General features: G+C 37.8%; 1 protein-coding gene across 2 annotated transcripts in view; it reads right to left on the reverse strand.

Annotated features, from left to right (window-relative positions):
- The window catches only part of arhgef10la (Rho guanine nucleotide exchange factor (GEF) 10-like a), a 187,879-nt gene that overhangs the window by 69,256 nt on the left and 95,625 nt on the right, over nucleotides 1–22,998 (reverse strand). For both annotated transcript variants that reach the window (XM_067432393.1, XM_067432392.1), the window contains 3 exons: nucleotides 18,668–18,783; nucleotides 14,740–14,867; nucleotides 4,814–4,914 (listed from right to left, as the gene is read on the reverse strand). In XM_067432393.1, coding sequence (XP_067288494.1) covers nucleotides 4,814–4,914; nucleotides 14,740–14,867; nucleotides 18,668–18,783 — 345 coding nt within the window. The remainder of the gene's footprint in view (nucleotides 1–4,813; nucleotides 4,915–14,739; nucleotides 14,868–18,667; nucleotides 18,784–22,998) is intronic.

Below are 22,998 nucleotides of genomic sequence, written 5' to 3' on the forward strand. Positions count from 1 at the left end.
CTACGTTTGTCTCCTTAAAGGCTTTTTTTTTTTTTTTTTTTGGGGGGGGGGTGTCAACAGCTTATAAAAATGTAGTTCTGTGTTTTTTGAGCTCGTTTGCTGTACACCTTGTCACATTTCAGCTTTTAGACATTGTTCTGTTTTTTGTTATCAGTAAGAAATGACAAGGTGACCACTTAACGCAATACAAAGTCAATGAAGAGTACTGGATTTTTTTTACACAACACAATTATAAATACTACAATTATAAAATCAACAATGCACATAACTAAATGCTTTTGAAAATAAAATAAAAATCTAAAATGCCACACAAGAACTTGAATCTGTGAATCAGTTTTAAGGTTCACTAGAATTGGACCTTTGAAGCCTGCATGTCAAACATATTAATATTGCACCTGTGAACATGCAACAAGGGAGCATTTGGAAAAAGAACCAGGCTTTTTGTCTGCACCACATGACGTTGTTGTGGCAATTTCTGAACCACATCTTCATAATTAATGGAACCCTCAGGACACACTCATCCACAGTCATGTTGAAGCTCTCGATCTCACGCCCCATGAGTTCCCAGCATGCTGCCACAATATCACAAACACTGTTTTCTGACAGCATGTTTTTTATAGATACTGGCATATGCTACCCATTGCAGAACCCTGTTAATGGCCTTCATAACAGACAAAACGGCTTCTGTGAATTTTATGTCAGACAAAAGTTACACAAAGCAGGAAAACAGGTGGAGTGGAGGACCCAGGAAATACCCTATGCAGCTTGTTAATACGGATCAATATGTGTAAAAGAGGATGCACGTAACAGAGGAACATAGAGATTGATAACACAAGAAAGTGACTTGTGTTTTAATACACTGTCAGGTGGGATGTGAAGGGTCTCAAATGACCACAATCAAAGGCTTTTTTTCCCCACATTAGACCCACATGTCCTCAAATGATGAGATAGCTCGGCAAAAACAGGCCACCCATGAAATTGCACCAGCATTTCTGTTATTGTAATTTCATTTGGCTAAATGAGTAGGCAATGTGGGGGTGTAATAAAATTAGGTTGTAACTGACATCTTCAGTAGTCTGGATAATGGCCGTCCGCACGAAATGCTTGGAATGTTTTGACGGGATTCTGAAATACACATCATTTCTGCACATTCCAAATGTGACATGTTACGACTCTGCAAAGTGAAGTGTGAAAGTTACACTGTGAGTTGTGAATTAAAGCTCATTTTGGTCAACAAGCTTGGCTGCGACGGAACGACCGTCTGACAGCTAATTCAGGACGAGCCAAGAAAGCAAACTGGGAAATGCACAGAAAGCCAAGTGGCTTTTTTTGCAACAAACGGGGAAAAAGAAGAAAGAGAAAAGAAAGGTGGGGAGGGTTTTGTTTTGTTTTGTTTTTTTTGAAAAGGCTTTTAAGAATATTTGTCATTCTCTCTCAGTTGCTATATAGCTAGCTTTTCTTTGCTTTTTTGGAGGGATGCTGCCACTTATGCTGCCAACATCCACTTAGTGTCAGCTGAGATTATTATTTGCCTATTGCCATAAAGCGCTTTTCAACAACAGCTCACAAATAGCCATTCAGCATATGCAAGGCCATTATTGTTGTTGTGAAAACAAGATCATTCACAAAAAACACAGCAAAAGTTTACTTTGCATTTAGAATGATTAGAAAACTGATATAAGAGGTAAAAACAGGTTTCAGTCAAGGCTCTTACAGCTCTTCGCTCCAAGATGTAGCTCCAGTTCGCCCTATTCTTGCTCATTTCTCTGTGTGTCCATCAAGTAGGATGGTGTAATCTTTGATCATGCCCCTCATGAAGTAAAACTACTACTTTTGTTTCTGTTGAACTTCAGCTGGTGTGCAAAAAGCTGCGAAAGCACAACACTGAGAAGTCAGACTCCATCAGTCAGTTTTGATGCATCTCTAACTATCCACACCTCTGACCCTTGTCTGCAGACTGACAGAAACATCGTGCCCAAGTATTGTGCATGGCATCAATGAAACGAAACAATCCAAGCTGCTAGATTTGAGTTGTCTTGCAACATTCAAAGGAAGTAGAGTTTCTAAGAGCTTTATCCCAACTTATAACAATCTGGGTCCCTGTGGCCATTTCAATGAAGCATATTTTACTATCTCAATATGACCATGATAGAAACAATAACACACTAATGGCCAGATGTTTTGATTGCACAATCAAACAAACATATTGTGCAGTTGTTTTGCAACAGAATCCTATAGAAAGAGAGGCTTTGCCCACCAGCCACTAAAATTACCAGACTTATAAAAGTTGGCATCCTTGGGAAGACTATATACAATTTTATGATATTAACCCCTTACCTGTCACCCCCCATTTGGCAAGTCGGGCATTTTGACATACCCCAAAATAAAAGTATTGTTGCTCGCAAGTCTTTATGAGTAGACGCATAAGTAACATATACAGGTCCTTCTCAAAAAATTAGCATATTGTGATAAAGTTCATTATTTTCCATAGTGTAATGATAAAAATTAAACTTTTATATATTTTAGATTCATTGCACACCAACTGAAATATTTCAGGTCTTGACACTGCTTCCGCAGGTCCCCTAAGGTCTGGAATCGGTCCTTCTCCACAATCTTCCTCAGGGTCCGGTCACCTCTTCTCGTTGTGCAGCGTTTTTTGCCACACTTTTTCCTTCCCACAGACTTCCCACTGAGGTGCCTTGATACAGCACTCTTGGAACAGCCTATTCGTTCAGAAATTTCTTTCTGTGTCTTACCCACTCACTTGAGGGTGTCAATGATGGTCTTCTGGACAGCAGTCAGGTCGGCAGTCTTACCCATGATTGCGGTTTTGAGTAATGAACCAGGCTGAGAGTTTTTAAAAGCCTCAGGAATCTTTTGCAGGTGTTTAGAGTTAATTAGTCGATTCAGATGATTAGGTTAATAGCCCGTTTAGAGAATCTTTTCATGATATGCTAATTTTTTGGGTTTTCATGAGCTGTATGCCAAAAGCATCAGTATTAAAACAATAAAAGACCTGAAAAATTTCAGTTGGTGTGCAATGAATCTAAAATATATGAAAGTTAAATTATTATCATTACATTATGGAAAATAATTAACTTTATCACAATATGCAAATTTTTTTTAGAAGGACCCGTATATAGAAAGCCAACGCTTAAGAGTTTACAATACAAGACTCAGAATTACTCAGACTCACTTTAATATGAAGATATATAGGCCAAAACATTAAAACTAAAATAAAAATATATAAAATATTATGTGACTGTAGTATAACAAGTTATAACCACAACAAACGTGAAGCCACAAGTGTGGTCATGCTTTATTTAAATCTCTAAAAAAATCTCTCAAATCATGCATTTTATGAAGCATATCGTATGACATGTCATGTCATGTGAGTTTTTAGCAAAGGCTAAGAGAAGATCCTAATGATGATGTTATTGGCCAGTAAAACACATATTTGCAGTCTACTAACTATTCTTTCAACTGCTCAATTCGCAATCTATTGTTTTCACTAAATGAACGTTTCACATGTCTGTCATGAATGACAATCCTCATTATCCTTTTTAGTAATTCTTTTATTTCTATTCAAGCATAATAACCTATTCAGGCATTCTGGATTGGCCATCAATCCCACATTCATTCCAATTTACATTAAAACCTACTATGAAGTCTTTTTGGCAACAGACAAGAAAAGAAGCATACTGTTATAACTTATGTGAAATATAATATAGCTCCTGGCATGACAGGTGCATTAGAGCTACAGTTAGCATCAAGCTACAGAACACAAAATAAAATATTAATATTACACGTGCTGATAAATCTACATTTGTCCAAATATGCGGACGTTTTGACCAAGTGCCCAAACGGATGTTGTTTAGTGCATGTATGTGACCACAAATAAAACGGAGAAGACTTAACTGGCTTTTGATTCTGGTTGATATTCCATTCAAAATATTGTTCATTACAGATCGATTAGGATACACTCCTGACATAAATTAAGACATTAATGTCACTGCAACCCAGTTTTATCATAAGCAGTGTTCAAATATCAAAGATGGAGTCTTTAATCTCTAATGATACTGAGTTTGTCCAGATAAAGAAAGAGTGTGATGTTTTAAAGAACAATAATATACTATTTAGTCCAGATAGATTCATAAAAAATAAAACACTAAAAACTAAAATCATTCAGTTTATATTCTACCAGAAGCATCACAAAATTATACATGTGCAAAGGACATTTTGAGATTCACTAAAGATTTCATGTTTAACCGTTTATTAAATAATTCGTATTTTTAAAGATGGCCTTTCTGTGAACACTATGTAAAAATCTGTGAAAATAAGCATGCAGGATTAAAAATCCATTAACTGTCGCCCTTTTTGAGCACAGGATGAATTCTGTGTTTTTAGGCTTTTAAATTATACCTAAATTATGATTACTAAAATATGTAATAGGAAAAAGGGTGACAAAAAAAATTTGCAAAAGGGTCGCAAAAAAAACAGGAAGCAGCTGCATGGCTAAACTTCTTGTGAAATTAAATTTGTGATGCGGCTGAATATTTTCTTGCCCTAAGGTTAAATTATATTCGAACTGGTTTATGCATTGACAAGACCAAAATAAAACATGGCTGCAATCTGATTTGTCATTGATGTGACAAACACAAAGGAAGTGTTAGAACTGTGTAAACGCAGAGATTTGATAAGACAGAAGACATTCTATGGTTTGAATAAACACCCACAACAAATCACCAATCTCATTCAGATGAAAAGGTCTAAGGTCATGGGTTAGTTAGTGGAGGGTAAAATTCAAACTCACTCAGTGCTATCTTTGCTAGGTGGAACCGGTTGACCCAGGAGATCTTGCTGACAGGGCTTGGTGTGTTGAAGACCACAGTGAAGCTTACAGGACGCCCAGACCTGTAGGTAGAACAGAGCATGGTAAAAAAGGACATGTACTGTTCATTGATCTATCCAAACTGACCCCATTGCTATGGCTTTTTGAGGAAGATAATCTTGTATACTTCCATAAAAACACATCACAACATGGTGGCACCTTAATTATCAGTATTAATACAGTAAAATAGTTTTGCTGCAGTGCACCAAGGAGCCCCGGGGAGAGCAGCTGCCACCCTCCTCAATACAGCTTGATCTCAAGCTGAGTCTGGATCTGTGTACAGAGTTTTTTTTTTTTTTTTTTCATGAAGTCTGTGCTTAGAGGAAGAAAGCAGAGGCAGCAGAGGAGGAGGTATGGAAATTCACACAACTGCACACATATCACATTTATTTCTTAATTTAATGAAAGAGCAAGTAGGAAGGTCAAGAAGACCGTAAGATCTGTGAATGTGGTGGCGGATGGAGATTGTCAGGCCTGGAGATGAGGTGAGCTTGCTGAGTTGATCAGCATTCTGAGCCAAGATGTTTAGCCAGGTTAATGGACCAGAACTTTTCAGCGATGTCTTCTACAAGGAGGGAATGAGTGAGCATGACTGAGCACCGTGTGCTTCTGGATGGGATGGGGTTCTTAATATGAGTTATTGAAGGAGATTGGCCACAAGGAATCCATCTGGATTTGACTTTGAAGAATGACAGTTTAAAATTGAAAATGTAATTAAATTTCTGGATTTGATCATTATAAACTCTGTTAGACCTCAGATATGCCCATAATAGAGGAAACACTCTCAGCAAAAACATGGTACAAAAGCTGTCACTGGGACGATAACCTTTTAAGTACTAAAATGTACAATTTTGCTACAAATATTTACCTCTGAGGTACTAATATGCACCGAGTGACAGCTTTGTGCCTTTTTTTCTGAGTAATGCAGTTTTGCTCATACACACCTTTTGCAGAATCAATCAAACATCTACCATTATTTATAAATACTTATGAAATTAGGAACACCATACTAATACTGTGTTTGACCCCCTTTCACCTTCAGAACTGCCTTAATTCTAAGTGGCATTGATTCAACAAGATGCTGAAAGCATTCTTTAGAAATGTTGGCCCATTTTGATAGGATAGCATTTTGTAGTTGATGGAGATTTGTGGGATGCACATGCAGGGCATAAAGCTTCCATTCCACCACATCCCAAAGATGCTCTATTGGGTTGAGATCTGGTGACTGTGGGGGCCATTTTAGTACAGTGAACTCATTTTCATGTTCAAGAAACCAATTTGAAATTATTCAAGCTTTGTGACACGGTGCATTATCCTGCTGGAAGTAGCCATCAGAGGATGGGTACATGGTGGTCATAAAGGGATGGACATGTTCAGAAACAATGCTCAGGTAGGCCGTGGCATTTAAACGATTCCCAATTGGCACTAAGGGGCCTAAAGTGTGCCAAGAAAACATCCCCCACACCATTACACCACCACCACAAGCCTGCACAGTGGTAAAAAGGCATGATAGATCCATGTTCTCAATTTGTTTACGCCAAATTCTGACTCTACCATACTCTACTCAACAGAAATTGAGACTCATCAGACCATGCATCATTTCCAGTCTTCAACTGTCCAATTTTGGTGAGCTTGTGCAAATTGCAGCCTCTTTTTCCTATTTGTAGTGGAGATGAGTGGTACCCGGTGGGGTCTTCTGCTTTTGGAGCCCATTCGCCTCAAGGTTGTGCGTGTTGTGGCTTCACAAATGCTTTGCTGCATACCTCGGTTGTAACGAGTGGTTATTTCAGTCAAAGTTGCTCTTCAATCAGCTTGAATCAGTCGGCCCATTCTCCTCTGACCTCTAGCATCAAGAAGGCATGTTCGCCCACAAGACTGCCACATGCTGAATGTTTTTTTTTCCTTTTCATACCATTCTTGGTAAACCCTAAAAATGGTTGTGTGTGAAAATCTTAGTAAATGAGCAGATTGTGAAATACTCAGACCGGCCCGTCTGGCACCAACAACCATGCCACGCTGAAAATTGCTTAAATCGCCTTTCTTTCCCATTCTGACATTCAGTTGGAGTTCAGGAGATTGTCTTGATCAGGACCACACCCCTAAATGCATTGAAGCAACTGCCATGTGATTGTTTGATAAGATGTGATTGGTTGATAAGAAATTGAAAAGGTGTTCCTAATAACCCTTTAGGTCAGTGTATATTATATATTTATCAAAAATAACAGGTATTTTTTTATATAATTGCTGCACTTGAATTTAAAGTTATAAGTGAAGAACTACATTAAGAATGCTTTAAAAAGAGTGCAGTTTATGCAAGTAGTTCGCAAACTTATGAGCCGAACAGTAGTTTTGCATTCACCTTAACACAGCTGTCCAGGCCTTCAATGAGTCAGGAACCCCATTTTACACTTGTAAAAATACTTTGACTTCATTTCTAACACGATGCCTGCTAAAGAGAGTCTCTCAGCAAAGGCTCAGGGACATGGAAAGCAATTCACATTCAAACATCATTAGAAGGTAATTGACTGGAGAATACGATGATGCCTGCCTTGGCTACTGTCACACCGACAGCCTCTGCCTGCTCTGCATTCATTCCAAGCCCAGGGGGGAGGGAGAGGGAGAGGGAGCGAGCGAGCGAGAGAGGAAGCGAGAGAGAGAGAGAAAGGAAGCGAGAGAGAGAAAGGAAGCGAGAGAGAGAGAGAGAGAGAGAGAGAGAAAGAATGAGTGAAAGAATGAGTGAAAGAATGAGTGAAAGAAAAAAAAGAAATGAAGTGCAAATACAAAGATATAGAATAATGAAATGAAACCTTCGAAGAGAGATAAGGAAAGCGAATTCCGACTGAAATTCATGTGGTGCTTGGCTCCTTCTCAGAATGGTAAACACAAACAACGAGCAGATATTTCCTTCACTCAGCACAATGGTTTCACCGGGAAAAATAAGCAAAAACAGGTGGGATAGGAGAAGGGCTGGTTTTTCAGAGCCGAGTAAGTGCGCTGGATGCTTAATTTGATTCCTGGAATAAACCTGGGCACCCACATCAGTCTAAACACGATAAACAGAACGACCCTGGGTTCCTCCCGCTGGCTGATTGAAAATCTGGGTGGTTACGAGAAGGTGTGCGAGTTTGTGTGTCTCTGTGCGGACTGAATGAAGAAACAGCAGAGAAGGCAGACTCCCAGGCAGAAAGGGCAGAACCGAGTGCAGACAACAGACTGATTTATGGCTGCAGGTCAGTGCTGTGGCATGTGTGTGACACTAATGCAGAATGACAGGACAGATGGTGGAATGGAAGCAAGACACTCAGCTCTTCTCTCTGCCGATTGGAGGTGACTGTAAATCACACAGGAAGTGGCTTTGGAGAAAGCACTATGCCTATAAGCTCTATAAACCCTACGCACATTAATCCAAGATCAATTAACCTGTCAATTTCAAACTTAACCCTGGGTTAACATCCTCTTTAAATCCAGGTTAGGCCTTTTTTAAACTCTGGGTTAAGCAAAGTTTAACACAAGTAGCACTCCTTTGAAGCTGTTAGCCGCAGACAACCAATCATAAACTGAATCAGGGCTTACCTTATTAAATATTCATGTGCTTGCAAGTGAAACAGTGAAAGCAAATATATTTACTGGAGTAATTATCATCACTGTGACTATTTTAAAGATTTTTGTAGTGTGTTTTAGAAGATGGCCTAATCAGCATTTGTCCAATCAATGTTACTAACCTCGTGAATATGCAAATTTCTAAAGGAAGTAGCACCAGCATGGTCATGATAAAATGAATAATGAATGCACTTTGAACAAAAGTGTCAGTTTAAAATGTAAAAATATTAACATTAAGCCAAGGTTTACAAATATGAAAGTATGAATGATCTTGGATTAACAATTTCAGGTGTAAAATAGCCCACCAGACACAGCATAAAGTGTTTTATACAGCTAAAAGGATCATTTAAATACAGTGCATGAAATAGATCTCCAAAGACCTAGAAGAAAAACATTCTAGAATGAAAAAAACAGGCTTTCCTTGGTTTCAGCCATCGGTGTGTCTCCTACATTCATTTTTTTCCTCAATCAACAGCCATGTTTTTGTCAACGTGTAATAGGCAGGACACGTAGGCGCACACACGGATTTGCAGCAAGTTGAATGGGTGATGTTAATTATCCTGTTTCCTGAATGTGCATCAGGCTCCATGGCAGCGCTTTGAAATTCCACGTGTCACCGTCCCTTTTGCTGCTTGCTGAGAGGAGTTATCTGAAGATAGAAAAGGCTCCTAGACTAACAGCAGGTGAAAAACAAAGAACAGGGGTGCATGCTGGGAACTGCCTCTCTCCCTGGGTATGTTAAAGAGAAGGATAGGTAAAGAGAGAGAGGATTTGTGTATGTGTTCCAAAGAGAGATGGCTTTAAATTAGTTTTTTTTTCTGTACTCAAAGCTTTCTTTTCTTTTCTTCTCTGCCTTGCTGTGAACATGTTCTCCCCCTTTCCTTTTCCCAAAAAGTTTATTTTTAGACCAGTGGAAAGAGGAGAGGAAATGATGGGGAAAGAGGGCGAAACCAAATCAGGAAGTGTTGTGAGCCGGATTCAATTAACATCAGCCAAAATAGCACTAGCTCTGACCGCTCTATTCTATTCTATTCTATTCTATTCTATTCTATATATATATATATATATATATATATATATATATATATATATATATATATATATATATATATATATATATATATATATATATATATATATATATATATATATATATATATATATATATATATATATATATATATATATATATATATATATATATATATATATATATAAATTAATTAATTAAAAATGCCATAAAAAACTTAATACAGTGAAGATGTACATTATTGTACATTATTCTGATGTACATCATCTGTTCTCTATGTGGATATAGTTAAGTGTAATTTATTCCTGTGATCAAAGCTGAATTTATCGTCATTACTCCAGTCTTCAGTCACATGATCCGTCACTAATTAATTCTCATATCAAGAAACATTTATGATTATTATCAGTGTTGAAAACAGTTTTTCTGCTCATGGCGCTGCTTAGTTTATTAAACCCATTTAAACATTTGTGGTAAAATTAAAAAGAGAGAGATTAATACTTTTATTGATCAGACATGCCTTAAATTGATCACGTGATATTTTAAATTTTACAAAAGATAATTCATATAATAAATTTCAGATAAATGCTGTCCATTGAACTTTCTATCATCAAAGAATCCTGAAAAATAAAATGTATCATGGTTTCCAAAATATTTTTAAGCAACACAACTGATTTCAACACAGATAATAATCATAAATGTTTCTTGATTATAAAATCATCATATAAGAATGATTAGTGAAGGATCATGTGACACTGAAGACTGCAGTAATGATAAATTCAGCTTTGATCACAGGAATAAATTAAACTATATATTCAAATAGAAAAAAAGCTGTTTTAAGTTGTAATATTTCACAATATTACTGTTTTAACTGTATTTTTGATTAAATAAATGCAGCCTTGGTGAGCAGAAGATACTAAACATAAAAAAGCTGCATTATTCATATGATACTTTACTGTCAATAAACAGCCTACATTGAAATGACTCGGAAAAACTTCGTCTTTCGACTCGAAAAAGCATCGTCTGATTGTCGTTGTCACGTTTCATCACTTATATAACGATTGTTTTGCTTCAGCTGCAGCTCCAGCGTGACAGTATTACTTCTACAAATCTGTTTTTGGATTTTTTGTGAGAGAGCGCCCTCCTCATATTTAGATACGAATAAAATTACAGGTCATGCATAGATTATTTTTTTTTGTCTCTGAATTTAAATCTTGATGTATTCACATTGGTTTCTATGTAAATACACTTCCCCGTGACCTCAAGAAGAGCGCTATCAACCGAGGTTAGAGAAAGCTGTCTTTAGCGTCCCTGTTAACTTGCCCGCCGCCGCGCAGGCAACGTGGGTTTGAATCCCGCTTGGAGCAGGACCCAGTTAAAGTGCAGGGGACGAAAATACATTTTATTAAAAGTGAGGGGTACACGTCCCCCGCGCAATCTATGCCCATGCCAGCTCGTAAGTGTTTTTGATTCTATAAAAAGATTAAGTTCATAAAAGCTATTTGGAATTCAGACTAGAGCCCTGCACGGGACTGTTTTCTTCATCCAATCCCAATGCAGCCCTCTAATTCAGACTACATTGTAAATTCTTAAATCATTTAAAGAGTCGGCCATGCCGGGTCATAAAAATCATACTTATGTTTGAGGATCGGACAAAACATTGGCCCTGAACCAGTCTATAATTGGTAACACTACACATTTCACACTGGAGAATTATAAAACAGTTAATTGAACCACAAGTCAAGTAAATTATTTGGTTCCACTACTTTCTCAAAAACGGTACTGGAAATTAACTGCATCTCGGTTCCCTATCCTGATGACATCAATGCATTATGACAGGATGCAGGCATTGGAAAATACAGGCAGTGTGAATGTTTTGGAAGATCTGTTTTGGAAGCAGGGCAGGGGTTCTGATGAACATCTGACTCAGCAGATTGCTCTTGCGGGTTCTGCAGAACATGAGCCAACTGAGCAGGCCTGAAGAGCAGGGGTCTGACAGATATTGGGAGGACGGCAGGGTACTGAGCTGCTCTGGGCCGGTTGGGCTGTCACATTAGGTTGAGAAAGCACACAGAGATTAAACGTTCTGCCGAGTCTCTTCCATGTGCCAAGGTAGAAAAACAGTCCCTTGTACCTCATCACAGCTAGCAAGCCACTATTTGTCTTCGTAGTCGGGGTGTAAGAATCAGATGAAATAACCAAGTATTATATTCTTAAAACAGTTCATGTGAACACAACAAGTGAGATTATACAATATAGGAATTGCTTTAACCCTCTTCTGTTCTCTTAGGGGTTTCAGAGAAACCAAGACTTAAAGGAATAATTCACCTAAAAATAAAAAGTTCTGGAAATGTTTTTACCCTCCTGTCATTCTAAACCTGTATGGATTTCTTTCCATGTTGGAACATTAAAGATATTTTAGTAACTGTACACTATTTTGCCAAAAAATATTGGGACACTCCTCCAAATCACTGAATTCAGGTGTTCCAATCACTTCCATGACCACATGTTTATAAAATTAAGCACTAGGCATGCAGACTGCTTCTACAAACATTTGTGAAAGAATGAGTGGCTCTCAGGAGCTCAGTAAATTCAAGCTCGGTACTCTAATAGGTTGCCACCTGTGAAGTCCATTCATAAAATTTCCTCACTATTATATATATATTTAGTATATTCCACGGTCAACTGTTAGTGGTATTATAACAAAGTGGAAGCAATTGAGAACAACAGCAACTGAGCCAACACAGGATGGGCCACGTAAAATCACAGAACGGGGTCAGCGCATGTTGAGGCGCACGGTGCGCAGAAGTCATCATTAGCTCAATAGCTACAAACCTCCCAACTTCATGTGGCCTTCTGATTAGATCAAGAACAGTGCATAGAGAGCTTCATGGAATGGGTCTCCATTGCCAAGCAGTTGCATCCAAGCCTTACATCACCAAGTGCAATGCAAAGTGTCGGATGCAGTGGTTTAAATGTCCCCTCATTCCGGATGAAATGAGTATATTTGTATATATGTTTGTCATTACTACTACTGATAATACTATTAATACTATTTGTCATTTCTAATTAATTGGATTTATCATTATTATTGTTATTATTATTAATATTGCTATTACTATTGCTGTTGTCACCTTCTTCATACCCCATTTTATTTCCTTATTTATACACATATATTTTTTGGTTATGTCTGTTGTACTTCCCTACATGATTCTTTATTCATACATTAACACTCCCACACCAGTTACACGCACAAACACACACACACACACACACACACACACACACACACACACACACACACACACACACACACACACACACACACACACACACACACACACACACACACACACACACACACACACACACACACACACACACACACACACACACACACATCGTACTGGCATGTTATGTTTTGTTGGCCCTTGTATTTGTATTTTGCATCTTACTTCTCTTTTGTAAATATTGTACTTGTCTGTTTGCATAATAAAAAAAAAAAATTAAAAAAAATGTCCCCCGCCACTGGACTCCAGAGCAGTGTTCTCTGAAGTGACAAATCTGCCTGGAAATCCGATGGACAAGTCTGGGTTTGGTGGTTGCCAGGAAAATGGTAATTGCCTTACTGCATTATGCCAAGCAAATTATGGTGTGGGGTTGTTTTTCAGGGGTTAGTTCCAATGAAAGACAAAAGACATTTGCTTAATCTAACTAATCTAAACAAGATATTTTGGACTATTTCATGCTCCCAACTTTGTGAGAACAGTTTGACTGGCCCTTTCTGCACAAAGCAAGGTCCATAAAGACATGGATAAGCAAGTTTGGTATGAAGGAACTGGCCTGTACAGAGTCCTGACCTCAACACCTTTAGAGTGGAGCAGAGAAGGGAGACTGTGAGCCAGGACTTCTCATCCAACATCAGTGCCTGACCTCACAAATGTGCTTCTAGAAGAATGGTCAAAGTTCCCATAAACACACTACTAAAACCTTGTGGGTTTAAATTTTCTTCTATGTGCCGGCCCTTCATAGAAGAATTGAAGCTCTTATAGCTGCAGAGGGTGGTCCAACTCCATATTAAACCCTACGGTAAACCCTACGGATTAAGAATGGGATTTTATTAAATTTCATGTGCATGTAAGGGCAAATGCCATTATATATTTCCCAAAATGTGGGCAATATAGTGTACATCGTTGAAGTCTCTTGGCCCCCAAACATACCCTCATCATAAAATAAGGTTACATAAACTGTAAAGCACATAGAAGCAGTTGACGTTTATCTTCTTTTTCTCTCTACTTCTGTTCTCTCATGTTCTCCCCATCTCCTCAGTTCTTTTCTTAGTTGAATCCTCCACTAATCTGTCTTCATTTCTCTTCCTTCCACGGCCAATTCTATGAGTGAAGTTTCCGCTCTCACTCTGCATCATTAAGATAAGCACATTCAGGTGCAGTGCACTGTGAAAAATGTGCAGCCTCCAACTTGACACATTTACATTCACTGACTCTTAATGTGACATAATAAGAGTACATTAAAGCCCCTGTCTACGCATCAAAGAGAAATGACACTACTGCTGCAAATGAGAAACAGCAGCTCCCAGACTAAGTTAAATGAATTGAATGAGCTCTATGACTAGCCATAATGTAGCACTTCCCAGACTGAAAGGGGCTGTGTAACTTTACCTCCAGCATTCCTTGATCTCCCAAATCTGAGAACTATCACTTAATGATTTCCCGTCATGCTATTAGGCTTGTAATTTGCCGCTTGGCTTCGTTAAAGGTGACAAGGGGAAGGCTTTTAACACATGCCGCAAATAAAGCCGGGTAATGCACTTTCATTAGGGGAAATTAACAAGGTGCCAGGCTCCTTCATCATCTTAACGTTGTTGCAGATGAACATTAACATGTTTGTCATCTGCCATTATGTTTCAGTGCCGCTTGGGATCACCTGCGCTAGAGAATGTATACTGGACGTCATAAGACTGCCAGTCTGAAATAAAGATGTGGAGTAATAAAAATAGTTTTTCTTGTTTAGATCTCAGAAGCCATTTAGCAACATGTCTTACTACTAACTTTCCTGAGGCAAATATGTAATCTATCAAGAGAATATCAGGAAAGGAAAATGTGTTTTTTGATTGCTATAACAAATATCTGAACCCATTAAAATGTGCCTTTTTAATTTGATTGAGGGTATTAAAGAACATTGTTCTGCCCAGTTTACTCACTTGTCTGGTCTGCCAGGGACCTGCAATCGTAAACGGCACTTGTTGGCACTCTGAATTTGGTCCTCTTTGATGCGGATCAGCCTTTGCAGCGCCAAACACCAGTCCTGTGCTACCATGGTGTTCAGATTCTATGATCACAAAAAAAAGCAAAAGCACTATATATAACTTGCTGTGCTTTAGAACCTTGACTTTACATTGGGCATCAAGTGTTGCTTAGCTTAAATTAAAAAAAAGTACTGCAAATCAAAAATAGTTTTCAGGAACTGCACAGGCCCAATAATAGCCTATGCTAAATTGTTAAAGGGGTCCTATAATGCCCCTTTTTATAAGATGTAAAATACATCTCTGGTGTCCAGTTTTTAGCTCAAAATACCCCAGATAATTTCTATAGCATGTTAAAACTGTCTTTTTTTTGAGGGTGAGCAAAAACCCACCATTTTTGTGTGTGTCCCTTTAAATGCAATAGTTGTGCTGCACCCTAACCCCTTTCAAGAAGGCAGAGCTTCAAGAACTCACATTAGCAGCTCAGATTATCTCATGCAGACACACAATACATTTTTTTTTTAAACTGTTCAGACTTATGTTCAAACTGGAGTCGGACAATAATGGACAGACTCAAGAAGAAGTGACAACATGTAGAATGCAACAGGACGTTTCTGAATGATTTGCTGATGAATTTATGCAGCTGATGTGGAGTTAACCATCTTCAAATGATCAATTATTCTGTCATGATAATCTATAAATCGCTCATGTGGGAACTGTTGTAAAATGCCTTCTGAGCCAGAGACAGATGGAACAGGTATAGTTTAGTTTAATTGCAGTTATAACTCATGTTGTCATCTTGCTTTTATGACATGCTATTGCATTTGTGTTACGTACTGTACTGCAATAAATGTGAAAAGACATATGCGACAGCTTGACTCCTAAATGTGCTCTACTACAACAACTCTTCCTCTTCTCAACATGGCCTTTGTAGCGTGTTCCCAGGGGCAAGGTTTATGTAACTTTTAGGGTTAGTGATGTTACTAACCTGTGAATAATCTTGTTGTAGTCCCTACAGCTGTTTGTCGTAGTCTTTAAAAAGTGATTTCTTCGCAAGAAAACATCTTTTGTTTTGAGCATTGTAACTTTGCAGATTATGTTTATTCTCAAACAGCAACATTCCACACTAACTAAAGTTAAAAAAGTAAAATCATAATCAACCACCCCTTTAATACAACAAACGAGCAGGTAAATTCAAGCATTTCCTCCACCCTTTTAAAAGATAAGTCTATTTATTTTATCCTAACTATATATTTTTATATTACATTATGATTATTACCATTTAAAATAACAGCTTTTTTTAATTTTATTAAATTAAATGTATTTGTATTATGCTATCTTCATTGTCTCAGGATCATTCAGAAATCTTTAATTATTCTGATATGTTGCTCAAAAAACATTTCTTAATATCATCAATGTTGAACACAGTTGTGCTGCTTAATATTTTTGTGGAATTATTTGGAATAGAAATCTTTTGCAACATTATGAATGTCTTTACGGAGACTTTTGATCAATTTACTGACCTCAAACTTTTCAATCTTAGTGTACTGTATATTGTTAGTTGTATTTTTATAGGCACTTAGCATTGTTTAGCACGGCTGATCATATCGGCACAGACCTGTAACCAGTTGAAAACATACATTTATATCATATCATTTATATGTGAATTATGGTTTTGGCCTTGAAGTATTGATGAAATAATAAAAGCTGCCCTCTCTTATAAACAAAATTATTCACACCTCCCAAAATCCAAATCCAATTGAAACATCTGCAACATCAATGCGGTCTGCAACAGTCTACTCATTCTCTATTCACTGCACAATTCTATTCTGATTAGATTGTGGGTAGGAATTAGTCATTTGGAGAGAGGCCAAAAGCGTGGTTATGGTCAAGAAAGCATGCAAGACAAAGCGCTGTTACTGTTTTCATATGTATAACGCTCAGAGGTAAAAGAAGCAGTCTAGCGGTTTTTGTATTGGTTTAGCGGCTGTCAAAGCATCAGGGGAGCTGTCCTGATTTGAGAGCAGCCTTGTGCTGTGCAGACATGCTGTTCAGAGCTATCTCCCATCTGAACATCGACTGCGGATCAGATTATGAAGGTTTCCCCGTGTTGACGTCCAACTATCAAGCGAATGCCGTGATAATCAATTGATGATCCACATCTTTGGTTGCTGAACTTTGATCACTATTTAATTATGCTGAAAACGCAGTTACCCCAAAGGCTTCCCTCCCCAGATGGCTGCGCCATATGTGACTAATACTGCTTTTGTTTTGCTGCTTAATATATTCTACCTTGATCTTTCCTGGACTTTGTTCTTTTTATAAATTTTGTGTTAGGCTATAGTTTCATAATGAAGATTCTATTTATTTATCCAAAAGCACAGCTTATCTTATTGTTTTTAAAGCTGATTTGAGTGAATATACACATTTACCTACATTGTTGTTCAAAAGTAAGCTTTTTTTCACATTTATTATTCGCAAAGGACACATTACATTTAAACACATTAAAGACATTTATATTACAAAAGACTTATATTTATTTTCAAACAAATAAAATAACTGTTTTCTATTTTACTACAGCTCTGAAAAAAATTATATATATATATATATATATATATATATATATATATATATATATATATATATATATATATATATATATATATATATATATATATATATATATATATATATATATATATATTATTTTTTCAGAGCTGTTGTAAAATAGAAAACAGTTATTTTGAATTATAATAATGTTTCACTATATTAGTATATTTTTAAATCAAATTTATTTTATCCCAAACAACCCCAAACGTTTCAATATCAAACTTTTTCAGTCATTAAATATTAAATATTTAAATTATTGTTGTGCATAAAAAAATATACTTACACTGTTACATACATCGGGTCAGTAGCGACCCTATACAATCTTTACAATAAATGAAAGGTGCACTATGTAATTTTTCCGTCTGCTAGAGGACGCCTATTCAAAACAAAGGTTTAAGCCCAGAATCTTGGAACATCTGGTCTTCACCTCACAGCCGGTAGAAAAGAATCGGGCCAGGGCTCATGTTCATGAATGTGATTATTAACATTACTGTAGTATGAAGCAGAGGAGGATAGCGTGTTGTGGGAGCTGAGCAAGGCGGTTGGAGCAATTGTTGAGCAACACATTGCTCGCGAGCAACAGGATTTTTATTATGACGGGATGGGGCATAGTAGCGGCTGCCTTTTCCACTTTTTCGGTCATGAGTATGAGGTAACACAGCTCTGTTTATCATATTAGATATATTTAAGTGTGTTTAAATGATGTTACTTTGTGCGTCCACTCAGCGGCTGCTGTGACACTTGTTCACACTGCTAAGAGTAAAGCGTTTCTGCCAAATAAAACCGAAAACCGAGGGTACCGCAGATATGACAGGCGACTGCCTCAGATGTCCCGGCTCCTTGGTTAAAATAGCAATTTTCTCACAATTTACAAATACTGGCCTGATGGTTTTTGGATATGTGTCTTCTTTGTCAAAAAAACTTTTTTGTAGTATTTTTACTGCCAAAATACTACAAAGTGCACCTTTAAATTGTTCTTGTAAAATTGTTTATAATGACTTGATTGAGGCATACTAAGACAGTAGATGTCCAACTTTAAAAAAATAAATGAGGAGGAGGGCATGGTGAATGATGTCTTGGGTCACTAAAGACCCGAGGTATGCGTTTAAGGGTTAAAAGATACAACTTTAAAATTTAGGAGCCATGTTTACAATTACTTTTAACCAACTCCACCCTAATGTAATTTTTTAATGCATCACATCAGTTCCATTCAAGTTTCAATTTTCTGCTTAGGGGTTCAGATACATATAGATGTGTGGTAGTGAACATTGTTTACCTGGTACGTTCCCTGTAAAGTCCCCACGAGCAGAGTGACCTGCTCCACCACTGAGAGGTCATGCTGCAACTCCTGCAGTTCCTGATACAGACGGGGCGGACCCAGAATGATACTTCCTGTCAATCAAAAATAACCAGCTTCACTTATCCGGTACTTCAATTTCACACTGTGCTTTATCAGAGCATGAACACAGGAATGCGAAAAGCATCCGCACTCCGGGGTTTTCGACAGATGAGATGGTATTTCTTTGGATATGGCTTCCCGTAAGGTGCTGAATCATTCGAATATGTAATCGAGTCAAGGCGGCTCGGTTACACTTTGAGCTATGCTCAAATAAAAAAGCACTTTAGAATTTTCTATACAATGCACATTCCTTCATTTCAAATAATTGATCTGAGACCTGTATAGTGGTCTACAGTGACATAGAAGACAAATTTCAGAATGAGACCTGACCTTTGAAGAAGAAGACTCATTGTGCTATAGGCTTTCGCTTGAAAACTTAGCCTAATGGAAACCTAAACAAAATCAACTTAACTTTTAAAGACTTCTGGACTATAACAAAACTTTCATTTGTCAATACTCTCCAGTAGCTCCACTAACAAAGAGAATCAATACAGAAGATAGATCGATTGTTCCCATTGTTTGTGTAGCCACAGAGGCTAACACTATAAGGAAAAGGAGCAGAGTATAAAATGAGCCATTTGGAAATATGAAGCCCTTTAAGGGTGACGAAACGAACGCAGGTGTCTCATTAGACGTGAAATGTACCATCGATTTGAATCCCCATTCCCTTTTTTGCGGTCTCTGCCTGCAGAATCAATAGCGGGGGTGAATCTGCTCTATGTGTCCGACCGATAGCCCAGGAATGAGGAGTATAATTAAATCCTGAAGCTGGATACTAAGACTGCAGGACTGTCTGGCCTTTCAGAACCTCCGCATAATCACATGACCTGTGTGCAGAATTGGGGCGGCACGGGCAATCGTTGACCCCCAGCTAAACTTAATTTTCGAAGTACTGCTGGAAGGTCTGTCAGAGATCTTTCTCAGTCTCTGACATGCCATCTCTCGCGCTCTCTCTCTCTCTGTAGGCCTACCTGTCTTTTTGCCTTTCTCACTGTCTGTCTAGGTTTCCATTCACTTCTCTTTACACCACTACATCTTTCTTCCACTGTTTTGTCTGTCTCCCTCTAACCTTTAGAAATGTAATAGGGTCTTCAACTCACGCCGTCACAGAGACATCTGTCACTGGCACGGCTTGATCAATAGCAGGCACATTTGAATAAAAATAGGCACGGCGAGCCCCTACAGCGCAAGCTGGCAGAGTTTACATGCTCTTCTGGTTGCCGTGGCAAGGCCTCAGGCGGGCCTACAGGTTTGTGGGCTCATGGCCCACCTTGGCCTCAGGTGAATGTGCTGACTTGTAATCCAGACTAATCCAGTTGGTGTGCTGGGATCTGGTTTTCACACTATTGCATGGTATTCTGCCATTTCCACTAGTCTATCTCTCTCACACACATTGTCATATGTAAACTGACACACACTCTGGCCGGCCACCAGCAGAGGCATAAGTAGACACACAGTACAGTAGTTAAAAGCCTAAAGTCAACAAATCTGTTGCAGGGGCAGGGTGACCAGACGTCTCGGTTTTTCCTGGGGCAGTCCCGTAAAAAAGCATTGTTTCCCGTATATAACCTGTACTCATTTTTATTTATGGCTGGGTGAGTGTAGTAGTAGTCAAGCTTGTTGTACAACAAAATTACCATCTGATCACAATTCATTATCAGTTAACTTGCAGTTAGTAAAGGCGGGATATCAGAGAGCATGGAGGAGATCAAGTCACGCATGTATATGTCAATGAACTGTGATGAGCTCAATCACAACTTCAGAAGTGGGAAGTTAGAGTTAGTTAGATCCAAACATTTAGACTTAAAGGGGCAGCAGCCTGAAATACCTGTCTATGTCATTAATGTTAATCAAACAAAAAATGCCATCCCATATTGCACCATAAGAAATCTGGTCACCCAGAAGAAATGTATATTTCTCACGAAAACCTATGCTTTGTAACTGACATCCATATATGTGTGCATTTATTTATTCTTTTAGCAAGGATCTGGCAAGTTAAATCAAATAGTAAAAAAGTGTGCATGGCCATTGAGGAAACTAATCTGTGATCTTTCCAGGGAGGAAAGTCTGTGTTTATTCTGCAATCTTTAAAGCCCTGTTTACACCTAGTACTAAGATGCATTTTGGCCATTCGGATCACAAGATGATGTGGGAGACATATTCTGGGTTACACCTGGTGCCTTAAAGCGTCTCTTTTGTCTACTTTCAACAATTTCTGTCCCGATTTCTTCAAGAGCAGGGTCTCTATGGGCGGGTAAATGTATGTGTTTATTTAGATCTTTCATTCTAATGAACAAAATAAGCTTCCGTAATTTGCATGTAAACACGCACGCACTCAGAGACGATGGAAAAACTCCAGCTGACAAAGTTTAAATTCCATCTGGTAAATGCGCGTCGCATAATGTTTACACATTAGGTTCACAGGCGATCTTTTGTGGCTATTCGAAAGCATTCAACAACATGAGAGTTTACACTATGACAGCAATCCGGAAAGTGGTCGAAAGTGAACGAGCTCCATATTTTAGACCCTGTTTGCACCTATTTAGCGTCATCCACTTGTGATCCGATCAACCAAAATGCATCTTAATACCAGGTGTATACAGGGCCTAAAGTGATTACAATAAAATTAAAATTGCACCAGACCAGCTAAGGGTTAGAGAGACAAAAATAGGAACTTTAGATCCTTTTAACATATAATATAGATACATATAATATATAACTATATTCTGTACATTGCTAATGACTTGTGATGAATAATTTTACTTAATTAAAGTTTAGTTTGTAATAGTCTGTTTCAAGTATATTTGACTCTAATAATATAAACACTAAATTAAGCAATGCTTTTAAAGTGTATGCTTTACTTGGAGAACATCTAAGTAAATAATACAGTAGATATTGTGTAGACAAATTATCTCATTAGACAAATTACTATATTAGAAGTAATGTGGTAGCCACCCAAACACAGATCTGAATACTTGCAATACACAATAATGGTAACAAATGTTATTATTGAGTATGAATGTATCATTTTGTGTATAAAATGCAACTTTATTAATTATTCATGTCCCAGTGCATGATGGGAACACCAGTATCAGAAGGTTTTTATAACACTGATATTTACGACAAGCTTAATTTCTACAAGCTTTAATATAGAATTTACTTTGCCAGAATTATTGCCTGAACTAGCTCATTCAGGTACAAATTAAGTTAATTTCTGTAGTATTTAGTACACCACAATCACTTTTATCAGCATGCATTAATACTAAATATATTAGGATATAAAATACTAAATCTATTATTATTATTATTATTATTATTATTATTATTATTATTATTATTATTATTATTATTATTATTATTTCTTGCTGTTGTCCATCATATTTATTTTGTCTAAATAGCAGAAGTCTAGAAATATTTTAGCAGGATAAATAATTTGAGAAAAAGCTTAATTGTCTCAAAATAGCATTACTGTACAGTCTCAATTAAGAATACATCTCATGGCTCACAGGAGCCTCTAAGATTTGCCATATGCTACCGTTTTATTCTGCTTTACAGTGGCAGCAGCAGAGGCCTTGCTCTTCCTGGAAAGCCTATTCCATCAATAAATTAGGGCACTGGGGCCTGCAGGAGATGAAAAATGAGTCCATTTTGAGGTACGCTGGGGGAGCATGGGCTCTGATTTGGGCAAGGAGCCCCATGGAGTGACATCACAAGGGAAGAGAGATGTGACGCGTGCCAAGAAAAACTGTGTTGCGTGTCTATGTGCTGCTATTAATAGCTGAAGATGGACACGGTCAGACACAGCAGACCAGACTATGACAATGTGGTCTGGAAGATAGAGATTAAAGTGACATGTTACTTAAAGGGTTACTTCAGAGATTAGCATATGGCTTTGTATCAGTAGAAACCCTGGAGTATATTGAAATGGTTGTGCTTTCCACCCTCATATCCCCCTGAGACAAGAGATTTATGCATTTTATTTCTGGAAAAATTCCTCCTATGATGCAAATTGACGATATTTGCATCATAGGAGGAAAGTTTGGCCAAAGGCTAAAGACTACAGCCAGCAGAGGGAGCCATTTCCGCATGTTTTGAACCCGCGCATGGGGATGGGAGATCACACTCAGAGCTCAGCTCAGCTACAGGCACTCATTTAAACAGAGTTATGGTGAGCAATGTAAGTCTTTTAACTTCTCAAATTAATTTCT

This window comes from Pseudorasbora parva, chromosome 22 (assembly GCF_024679245.1).
Source record: "Pseudorasbora parva isolate DD20220531a chromosome 22, ASM2467924v1, whole genome shotgun sequence".
Taxonomy (NCBI): domain Eukaryota; kingdom Metazoa; phylum Chordata; class Actinopteri; order Cypriniformes; family Gobionidae; genus Pseudorasbora; species Pseudorasbora parva.